The sequence below is a fragment of the Branchiostoma belcheri genome, unplaced genomic scaffold (genome assembly GCF_001625305.1).
Source record: "Branchiostoma belcheri isolate BF01 breed outbred unplaced genomic scaffold, Haploidv18h27 scaffold6, whole genome shotgun sequence".
In the NCBI taxonomy this organism is placed as follows: Eukaryota; Metazoa; Chordata; class Leptocardii; order Amphioxiformes; family Branchiostomatidae; genus Branchiostoma; species Branchiostoma belcheri.
This window is the reverse complement of record NW_017804242.1, coordinates 5494193-5506220: the sequence shown is the minus strand read 5'-3', so window position 1 is coordinate 5506220 and position 12028 is coordinate 5494193. Positions and strand designations below refer to the sequence as shown.

Sequence of the window (12028 nt, the reverse complement as noted above, 5' to 3'; positions counted from 1 at the left end):
TCAGAGACAATAAACACATAATTCAGGGCTCGAAATTAAAGGTGGTCCAATGGCCACTGACCAATAAAATTTAGGCTGGGACAACTAAAAATACACTTTGGGACATTTCTGGGACAATAGAAAAATAATCAACATCAGAATGCCAGCCCTTCTTTTGTTTATCAGGCACATGTCCCGGCTTTTGGATCCGGAAAAGTCCCTCCAAATTTCCTGTCTACTCTGCAATTATTGTGCGTCTGGGAGTGAACATAAGCAAAATGAAGTTCACTTCAATTTGAAGTCATACAAAACTTAGAAAAAACAGGTTGGGACAGTCTATCCTCACTTCGGGTTCGGGACAATTAAAATTATTTTTGGGACAGTGCTGGGACAATAGGTAGAAAAGTTAATTTTGAGGCCTGTAAATACATAATTACTCACTCGATGAGGGGCCCATTTGTTCTGAGTTTGCATCAGAAGTGCTGTGAACAGCTGGTATACACCACAGTGCTATTGTCACGTTGCCCTTGTTATTCCATGTCAAAATCTGCATTACAAAGGCTTAACACTGAGAAGTGCCACTCCAAAAAGCCCTAAATTCAGTATGTGCTAAGGTACATGCAAGCCTTACCAAATATAGAATACAGTATACTAGTATACATTTTGTAGTGGCATGACCTAACAGTTGAAGTCCATAGGTCAGAAACACTTGAATTAAAAATTATCTTGAATTGATTATGCTGAATGTCAAAACGACTGTTAGCATTACATACATGCCAAAACAGTGTAAAAGGTATTTTATCAAATTGGTCCAACAATACCTAAACCATCAAATCGTATACTATTAATTTTACAACGTTATATTGGTTCTGAATTTCTGTACATACATATACTACACTTATACTAGATAAGAATTTAAATCTGATACATGTTGGATTATACAGTATGCTACTACAGTATTCCTTAAAAAATTAATTTTAGCAAATGTTATAATTTACAATTCAAAGATCAATGCAACATTGACAAAGTTGAATTTTCTTGCATTGACAAAAGAGTTACATAAATTATGAAGACAATACTACAACTAGCTACCGGGTACCCAAATATAATTTTTAGCCACAGACATTATACAGAGCTGGTTTTTAATCCTTGCTGGTATACAGAATGACAGGAAAAATGAAATACCTGACCACAGACCTCTCCTAGGGACCACAGCATACCTTTACTGGATAAACAGCTAAACCATGGGATGTAAATCCTGGCATCTCGGTAACGTAGACCAGAAAAATGGGGCATGCATAATTTATCACCTTGTATATCATAGCGATTTGGGTCACATGTGTCTGAAGCTTGGTAACTGTGGGGAGGGAATTTTACAGACTTTTGCGTGCCTGTATCGATATTCTATTTAAGACATATTGCGTCTGAGCCAGCTTGGCTATGATACTGGGGCAATAAATCACATGGAATACGACGCAAGCAGTTTTCATCGTTATTTTTTGTCTGGATATCTTGCATCTCCTATTTTGAAAGGCATCCAATTTATTATGCAATTTCAAGGTGGCAAAACTGGAAATATTATTAAAAAAGGCAATCTGTATGATATTGATGCATACTATCCCGTATCAGTACATTTGAAACAGTATTTTATACGTTAGGCATTTAAAACTAAAGAAACAAGCCCCAAGATGAGTCCTTTATCTTATTCCCTAAAAATCTATCGAGGTCCTTCCAGTAACCGTTTTTCATCAGAATTTTAGGCATTTTTGCTCCATGAATGTCGAGATACATTGGGACAGTGTTATTTTGACTCAGTATGTAGATAAGTGACTAGACTTTATGTTGACTTTGAAAAAAATCTGGTTTCCAAGCCCTAAAAACTGCACTGGATGCCTTTGAAGATATGGGTACGTTTCGGAGGAAAGGGACACCGATATTAATTGCACAGTGGATGACGTTCGTAGACGAGCAGGAATGTTATAAAAATTCCAGACCGGGGCGGTTTCGTACATCGATCCACATGTGATAAATTAATTTTATCGAACTATCGAAGTGGGGAGGGGGGCACCAGACCTAGTTCGAGTACCGAAAAATACGGCCTACTTTTGAAGATTTCGACGAACATAATTTTGCTATATGATTTTACAACCGGTGGAGAAAGAGGGTGTACAGAGAGTAGCCTACAAGAAAAAGCACGGCTTTCCTCAGCAGATAGCAGTAAAAGCAAACGGTGTTGCATCAACAACTTGTTGCGACTTGGAAGTTTCTGAAACAACAACACGAAAATGGCCTAGTGCCCCGACGGTGTCAAATTTAACACCAACAAAAAGGAGAACAAAAACATACCTGTGGTTAAAATCTAGCGGCAAGGTTGGATCCTCTCCTACTACGGAATCCATCGCGGCTTCTGAGAATCTCTAGCGCTGAACTATAGGTAAGATGCAGGGCGTGGAAGCCCACCGAAACGCAGAGTTTTCTTCCGTACTGGTAAAAATCGTTACGACAATTTTGCCGCCATGTTTGTTAAAATGATGACGCATGCGCGTCTTGGTTGATTTTCGGGTGAAACTTTAACTCAAGAGCGACACCTAGTGGCCAAGAAAAATTATGCAACCAATTGTAACATACCGCACAGTACATTATTGACGTGCATGGTTGAAGCAAACTGTTCGCTTTTCATACATTCGCTCTGCGTAAGATCCTTTTTGTGCCATTCTGCATAAAATCTGAAGTACACTAAGTCTGTATTCTAGTTTGTGACCAGTTCCAAGAGAAAACCGTACGATTTGTCTTGGATAATATATGACCCCAAAAAAGCAATCCTCACCTTGCTGAATTAATCCACGGCGCGAAGTCTTCAGAACTTGTTGAAACATCGTCTGCTGTCTGACTATCCTCCCTTGCGCTGTGCAATAAAGAGTTTTCAGGATGGTCAGCGTCGAATTTCTCTTCTATGTCAGAATTACAGTCGTCTTGATTTGAGACGTCTACCTCCTTATTTAAGACGGAACCTTCCTTGATTAAGATGTCTTCGTCCACTGTGAGGATGTCTACCTCCTCAACTTGGACGCCTTCTTTCTCGCCCAAGACGTGCAACTATTTTATAGTTGAACCGTCTAGAGCCTCCTCCGCAACGTCTACTACCTCAGTTGGAACGTCCGTTGTCTCTTTTGAGACAGCTAACGTTTCAGTTGAAACGCCTACCGCCTCTCTCTCCATCTCCATTGGGCAAGCTTCCCGATTGTGTTGTACTGACGGGGGACTGGCCACTACCGACTCATTTGAACCGCCTTCAGTCTCCTTCGCAACGCCTACAACCTCAGTTGGAACGTCCGAAGCATGTTTTGAGACGGCTAACGTCTCCGTTGAAACGTCTGCTCTTTCCACAGGGCAACGTATGGACGGGGGACTGGCCACTACCGACTCATTTGAACCGTCTACAGCCTCCTTTGCCGCATCTATACCCTCAGTTGGGACGTCCGAAGCCTGTTTTGAGACGGCTAACGTCTCAGTTGAAACGTCTGCCGTCACCACAGGGCAACATTCCCAACTGTGCCGTATGGACGGGGCCGGGGGACTAGCCACGCCAAAGTTGGGCGACACCGCCTCCAGTCCTACAAAACTTGTCCCCAAACTGTGCCGACGACGGGCTCTTCTAGATCTGTTTCTCCTGGTCGGTGAAGCATTTGGGGACGGGGTGGGAGACACCGGCACAACCCTGACGAAACTGCCCGATCCGCCGAACGGAATCATCTTCAAAACACGGGATCTTAGCTCAAGTTATGTCATCATGAAAATCAAAATAAGTTGTGATGAATACCGTTCCTCGTTTTTTATTCGAGAGAACAAATGGAAAAGCGTTCTTTTTGCTTAGTGGAAACTTGAGGTTTTTGAACCTGGTTCGGTTCTTGTTTCCCTATGACGTCGCAACATGGTTTGTGCCAGTGATGCTGTCTAAATGGCGCACGGACGCAGAAATAGTGTGCGATTTCAGGGGTGCCAGAGTATACAGTGCAATTTTACGGAATACAGTACAATCCTATTAGTATACAGTGCAATTTTACTATTATTGCACTGTATTCCGTAAAATCGCACTGTATACTAATACGATTGCACTGTATTCCGTAAAATTGTACTGTATCCTAATACGATTGTACTGTATTCCGTAAAATTGCACTGTATTCCATAAAATTGCACTGTATTCCATAAAATTGCACTGTATACTCAGGCACCCCTGGATTTAGTACTCTGTGTCACGATCTCTAGCTATACCCAGGACAGTAACAGTACCCCGAAGGTCGCTAGGGGACGCGATTAATCATGTGTGGCTATCCGGATAGTGAGGTCAGCACCAAGGACAGGACTGCTCATCAGGTCGAGGACGGTTTTCAGAACCAAGGACAGGTCTTCTTCATGTTGTATCATCGTCTTTTTTTGCACCAACGGGTTAGTAATTTCCTTAATTTAGTGCTTTGTAAGTTTTTGAATTTTTATTGTGGGTCTGTTTTTGTTTCTTCGCCTCCAGTAGTTTTATTTTCATGTTGTCTCTTATAATTAGCTTCAATAACAACCTCTCTTGGTCTAATACTTCTTCTCGACAAGGTAATGATGTTAGACACTAGCTACCTCTGATTGGTTGTCTTTAGGCACTAGCCATCTCTGATTGGTTGTCTTTCTTCACAACATACTGACGTATCCAAAGGGGGCGTGGCAAGTGGCCAGCTGCACAAACACGCAAGTCATGGGAAGTGAGATGTGACACACTAGCGCATTTAAGACGGTATTTAGATTTCAGCACTACTTGAGTCCACAACCAGTTAAGCCTTTGAAAAGTGAAGGCGTTTAATACGGCATTTTTCTTCTGCTGCCAGCCCTGTTTTTAAGTGGACTTTCACACCAACGCTACCATGGCTGAAAGCAAACCTAGCAACACAGAACCTTCGGTCTATACATCAGGTAATACTTTCGCCTGTACTCTTTATTAACCGACGAGGGGACCGCGTTGCTGAGGAAAATAATGGAAGATGAACTCGGCAAACTGAAGAAACCAAGTCTTCGTAAACTACTGCAGAATCGTAAGCAGCAGCTTTGGAAACTCTTGAATTCCGCACAGAGGGAGCTTCTGTATCCTGAAGGTGGAAGAGTTCCAAACAACGCGAGCGGGCGAGGGTTCGACATTTCGCTGTTGGCTCTCCTGGTGGAAAAACTCTTCAAAGAAGCACCGCGTCGAGTTGCAAGGGACAGACTTCTCCGGTTTATGAACGACAATTTGCATATTACAAGCACTGACTTGTCCGAAGAAGAGTTTTCAAAACTGTGGGAGGAGTTGCGTGGCATTTTGGTGGACCTCGGTGGGGACGAGGACAGGATTTCAGAAAGACTTAGCTCACTGAGTATCGACCCAAACCAAAGCCCAGGTACTAGATACTTCTCACTGGCTTACTTGACTTCTCACAATCAATTTTGCTATTTGCGCTGAATTTCATATCGTGCATGACGGCAACGTCGAAAAAATGTTATGTACACTTTCCCTTTTTGACATATTTTGTCTGACCCTTACCTCTTCCACAATGACCTCAATGAAAAGCGGCCTACAGGTCGATTTTAGCTTCACATGAATAGAAAATGGTTCAAACGAACAAAACTCAGAGATTATAGTTGCTTTGAGGTTTGACTGCACGAAACCAAGTCTACTATACTATGTAGAATTGTTTTTGAGGTGGAGTTTTAGGGGATTTCAATAGTGAAAGTGGTTGACCGCTGACCAGTCTTGGATGCTATGAAAGGTATTGTTCCAAGGGGTGTGTTAGTGAATAACAAAAGAAATTGTAACTTAAGAACCTGTTTGTGTTAAAAGCAAGGTGCAAGGTGGAGGGTTTAGCAGGATTCAAAGTCAAACTAGAACCGTTTTAGTGAAGTGCACATTTGAAAAACACTTTGTATGCCAAGTTCCTCTGTATCTGTATCTTTGTATTTAGTTGGTAGCCATCAAATCCTGGTTCAATGGCCACATACTTCAGTTTCCCCCCACTTTTACTTTCTTTCACTTTCACTTTTGCCATAGTTCAGGCACACTAACTAATGATCAGCAATTATCCATGATTCTATTGTGTGATTGCCTGTTAGTTTCAAATTCACAGGCCTGCCCTTTACTAATACTAGTAAGGCCACACTGACTGAATTTTATGGATGACATCCTCTGAAGCCCCCCCTATTAGTGCATGCGGGCGAATAAAAAAAACATTCCAGCAAAAAATGCTGCTAAACCACAGGAATACAAAGCTGGTACTAGTATTGTGTACTTGCGATAGTACATGACTACTTTCACGACAAGCCGGCCATCCAGGCCAGAGCCGAAAAGGAGTTGATTTTTTTTTTTAGAACAGGTGAAAATCAATGCGCACGTGGATGTACAGTGCTATCTGATAATCTGAATTATAATTAAAATTTGTTCTATTAGCTCCTGCTCCTATGGCTACCAATGTGCAGGCTACAGTGACTGGTGACAATGCAGAAATAAACATCTACCCTGGTCTAAAAGGTAAGTATGTATTCATATCTGTATATTAATTCTACTGGAATCCCAGGAAAATGTGTATAGAGCCACACAGTTAAAATGCAAATGGTATTTGAAGCCTTCCTAAGGCCATCTCCAATTTAATTTCTTGGTTAACGGATTCGCCTGCTTCATTTTTTTCTGCTTTGCAAAAAAAAAAGTAAAAATTCAGAATCAACTGCAAAATGCTCATATTTTTCCCTGAACAGTTGAAAACAGTCCTTTTCTTCCTAGTTGTTACAGTTATTCCATCTTTCAATGCAATGGAATCATTAAAAGTTCAAAATTCATTGTATAAATTGTTTTCAATTTAAATTCATTGTTTAAATTTGAACAAGCCTGGTGTGTTGACTTCATGGCTCCTATTGTACCATATTGGGCCATAATAGGATGCCTAGGCCTGTTTTTATTTTTCGCCCGCCCACTCCATTATTTTTCTAGAAAAATCCGTCAACCAAGAAATTAAATTGGTGTGGCCTTACCTCCATGAAAAAAAATTAGGTCTGTGTTGTGAAAGACTCTGTGTTTCTACATATTTGTAGTCAACATAACTTAAGAAAGCCTTATGGATTGTGATGATTTTTGGTGTGTTGGTAGGTCTTAGGAAGACAAAGGGTGAAGGTCAGAAGTGTGCCTCCTGGTGGATGACTTTGGTATTGCAGCAAAACTTGGTTTTTGTATCTTTTGGTCTAGACATGCTATCATCTTGTTTCTAACACAAAAATCTGCCACCAAAAATACAAGTGTCCCTCTAATGTTTAACTTAGAGATTAGCACTATTTAATATTCAAGTATCTAAATCATGTCATTCTAAAATGTTTGTACATTCTAAAATGTTTGTTTCAATTGTTCGCATATTCAGGAACCAGCACAGAAACCTCACAGCCCTTCCCACTAGAGAAATGCCAAGAAGCTCTCAGGGGGCACTACAGAAGAAGATGCAGCACTGTCCGAGTTCTACCATGGAATCCAGACTTCACAATTAATATAAATGACATCTTCACCAGTGTAGACCTCATTGCACAGTACAGGAATGATTCCAAAGGGCAACCATTACAATCCATAATGGACATATTCAAGATGAGCAAAGACCACCTAGATCGTCGGCACATTTTGATATGGGGTGCAGCAGGGATAGGAAAGACCACCATTCTAGCAAAACTGGTGACAGACTGGGCAAATCTAAAGTCACCTTCAGAACTCAGGAAAAAGTATGACCTGGTTCTTTTTGCTTGCCTTGCGAGAGGTTATGACATCCCAATCGTTAGTTGACTGCATCTTTGACCAACTGCTACCATATGATGTAGACTTTGGACAAAGTGACCTCTGGAGTTCATCCATGACAATGACAGAGTTTTTCATCATTCTAGATGGGTATGATGAGTTTGATGAGTGTACTAGTGACAACGATATCTCACGTCTCCTTGATTACGACATTTTGCAGCATAGCACTGTCATTGTTACAGCGACACGTATCTCTCATGTTACCAAATTCAACCTCGACACAAGGGTAGAGATAGTGGGATTCAGTCCGGACAACATAACTTCCTTTGTCCATAACTGGTTTGGAAATGCTGTCGAAAACAAAGAGCATTTAGGCGACACACTACTACAGAGAATCAGCCCCACAGTCGTGTACACAGGTATCCTATCAGTGCCTTTCCTGCTTGCTCTGACTTGTCTTATTTGGGATGAAGATAGTGAGATTCTACTGAGTGACCAGGTTTGCCCTCTTTATGACCAGCTGTTATACTTCCTGAAAGAAAAGTACATGGACAAGACAAAAGTAAATCGCCAAACTGCAGAAGAGATTGAACAGACACTGTCATCACTAGAAGAGCTAGCATTTGACGGTTTGCATAGGAACACACTGCCACTGGTCTTCAGTGAAGAAGATGTAAAGAAGTATTGCAAGGCTGGACATGAAGCTCCTGTTTGTTTGGGACTCTTGAAAATGCAGAAAAACTCCTCTAAACTGCGCCCTGCCTACCAGTTCTCATTCTCACACAAGACAATGCAGGAGTATTTTGCAGGGAGACATCTTGAAAGCACACTTGCAGGTCAAGACGATGCAGCAAGGAAAGACACACTCTGTCGCTGCTTTCCAGATCTAAAGAGCATCCTGCGACTCGACAACTTACTGGTGTTTACTTGTGGAAGGCTTGGCCGAGACGCAGCCTTCATCCTTTCACACCTCAATGACGTCTACAGTGACTCCAACGTAAAACGTTTGGAGGAACGCTTCTACACTTTCTTCAAGACTGTTGACGAAAGTGAATGCCAGCCTGACGTAACATTGAAAGGGGCCACTGGCATACACCTAGAATGCCTAGGCCAGTGGAATGACTATCCGCACAAGCTTCACATCTATCAAAACAGCATGGAAGTTTTCTTGCTGTGCTGCTACGAGAGTGGGCTCACAGAAAACTTTGACGAAGTGCTGTTCAAGAGAAACACCATCCAGTTCTCAGGTGCTAACCCAAGATTGTACAGCGTGCTGTCACGTGTCATAGCAGATGGTAAGAAGAAGGTCGAGCAGCTCCGTTTGGTCAACACACAACAGTACGTCCTTGGTGGTGTCCTTGACAGCTGCACGAGCTGTCCAATCTCACTGAGCTGAATCTGCGACAGTCACGACTGGGACAGCAAGAAATCAAGGACAAGCACACACCTGAAAAGCTGAAACATAGGCTTAGCCAAAGACAATTGTCAAGTAATGTAGCAGAAAATGCAGCAAAGGCAACCAGTCTGTTGGCCAAGTGTCTTTCATCTTTAAGACTGTTGAAGAAGTTTGTAATCTCCTGGAATGACCTTGGACCAACAGACATGAAACAGCTCCTACCTGCCATTCAACAGTTGAATGACCTTGAGGAACTCTTCCTCTCAGGAAATGATCTGACCGACCTCGGCAAGGATGTTGCAGAGCTCGTGGCTTCTCTACCCAAGTTGAAAGTCTTCAAAGTGTACTTCTGCCAGCTGTGCTTGGGGGAGCTCTTGGAAATAGGTCAGTGAGGCACATTTCGCACTACACGACGGTCTACGTGCCTTTACATGAAGCGCAGCAAGCCATTTTGATTCGTTGTTAATCATAGCAGCTGCTTTGATCCAACTTATCAAGTGTTCTCTGGAAACAATTGAAGCATAATTGATTGTCTTAATCCCCCATTGCACATTATTGCTGACCCTCCTATTACCCTAAAGTGTTGCCAGGATCCCCACATGCAGACCCTCACAAATGTATAGACAATATTTATTTGATAACATAGATTACAGCACACTTTGAGGGTTGATGCTTGTCAATTTTTTTTGATAGGGGCAAATAAAAAAAATCTGATGTCTAAAAATTGGGGTGGGGAGGGGGGTAGCTAATACTTATAATCCATGTTTTGTAAGTCCCATGAAGCCAGCTTGAGGTTTGGATTTTAATATATTGAAGGATATGCTACAATCAATAATCATGTTTGTCTCGTTTTATCAGCCTCCAGTCTCCAGCAACACTGCCCAGACCTGGAGCTGTTTGACTTCCAGTTGAATCCGGTCAAGATGGGAGAGCCAACCCTGATTGGGGAGGAAGAGAAACAGGCAGTTTGTGACAAGTTGAACAAGGCAGTAAAAGTGTGTTGGGGAACAAGTTCTTTTGTAGGCACAGGCACAATGTAGTAGGACAAACCATCTGAAATTATTGAAAGTTGTAAATCATTCATTAGGCCATGCTATGATAGGCATCAAATTTCTTGATTTCCAGTATTTTTGGCACCTTGGAAGGCAAAATAAAAACAGTAACAACAGGCACTGTATGGTAGTAAAGAAACCAGACTGTATTTGAACACGAAATTTAAATTAAATGCAGCAACTTAACTAAATGTATAACATAGTGGAGCAGTGGTTTACATATGAAAGTATTATAAGAAAACAAGGACTTTCTTCAACTATTGTTGCCTAAAAAGGCATTTGCCTTGACTTAATGTCCAGAATTTGACACGCCACTCTGTTTGTTTGTTTGTTTTCTTCTCATTAAAGGAACTGTCAATCAGAGTTACTGGAGTGTCATGTAATTATTTTCTTGAAGGTGGCAAAAAAAAATACAAGTAGTAGACATATTGATCTCAAAGCTGGTGTCTTCGAATTCCCTTACAGTTACACATAAAATTGACTTTTGCCATACAATCATTAAAACATGTATGATCAATAAGATTAATAAAAATTTACAGCCATATGTGAAACAAGTAGTGAAATGTAACACTAGTAGACTATAGCAAGACATCCAACATTGCTCAAACAAGTTTTCTTTAACAACTTAAGTGAAAGATTTACATTACACCATGGGATGAACCAGGATGTGGGGGGATACAAACCTAGCCTCATTTAGTAGATTTTTATTGTGTTCTCGCTGTAAAAGTGCCACCTGCATCGGCTACATATAGCGGCAAGAAGCAGAACTTCAGTTAGAAGCTCCGAGACATTGTGTAAAGGGACAGGTCTACCAACCAGGCCGGGGATGGTTTTCAGCACCAGGGACAGGTCTACTCACCAGGCACCAAGGATTTCAGCACCAAGGGATGGTTTTCAGCACCAGGGACAGGTCTACTCACCAGGTCAGGGATGGTCCACAGCTTTGCTCCCTTTTGATGTTGAATTTGGTGGCTGAATTTCTGACAAAGTTCTGCTTGCTTACTTGTACAAGAACATTATCACCAGTAGTTACAGTTAAAATAAAACATAAAATAGTGAAGAATATTCTGCTTTTACATTGATTGTCTTTATCTTTGACACTGAGTTTTAATTCCTGGATTCCATTGTATGGGAGGGAATGACTACTTTCCTTGAAGTGTAGGAGAACATGACATTGGTTTTTATTTTATTGGAGGTAGCCTCTATTTTATTGCATCAGACTTGTGCAGCTGAATTGAGACAGTTCACAACATCCCTATCTAATTGCAAGCAATAACCGTACCTAAACTACGTACCTACCGTACAAATTATGTACCTACTGTGTTCTATGGCCAGGTAACTATGTACAAGTTACAATTATAAAAGTACTTGCAACAAAATGTCATTGATATTGATAATCTGTAGTAATATAAATGCACCTAGAGATAAGTGCAACAAACAAAAATAGTCTGATATGATGACCTCAAGAAATTACAATACTGTACAACTGTATATACATCATATAATATTTCAATCCTTAATTGAATGAAGGAATTAGTCAAAAGTGAGCAGCAATATGTGTCTATTGCTTTGCAGGTCAGGTACATGTATAGAGTTAGGTATAACAAGCAGAAGTTTAGTCTGATATGATTGTCTCATGAAGTTACAATACTGTAGAGCTATATACATCATATAATACTTTGATTGTTCATGGAAGTAAGCAGGAAGGAGTCAAAAGTAAGCAGCAATATGTGTCTATTGCTTTGCAGGTCAAGTACATGTATAGAGTTAGTTATATGAAGCACAAATAGTCTGATATGATTACCTCATGAAATTACAATA

At 41.0% G+C, this 12028-nt stretch overlaps 1 protein-coding gene and 1 pseudogene across 1 annotated transcript in view; one reads left to right on the top strand and one right to left on the bottom strand.

Annotated features, from left to right (window-relative positions):
* LOC109482297 (myomegalin-like) overlaps positions 1-2508 on the bottom strand; it is an 81493-nt gene extending 78985 nt beyond the window's left edge. Inside the window, exon 1 of the mRNA XM_019784981.1 lies at positions 2326-2508. Within this exon, the coding sequence (XP_019640540.1) occupies positions 2326-2378 (53 nt within the window). The 5' untranslated portion in view covers positions 2379-2508. The remainder of the gene's footprint in view (positions 1-2325) is intronic.
* A 2488-nt stretch (positions 2509-4996) lies between these two features.
* Positions 4997-10271, top strand: LOC109482296 (annotated as a pseudogene).
* The last annotated feature ends 1757 nt before the right edge of the window (positions 10272-12028 follow it).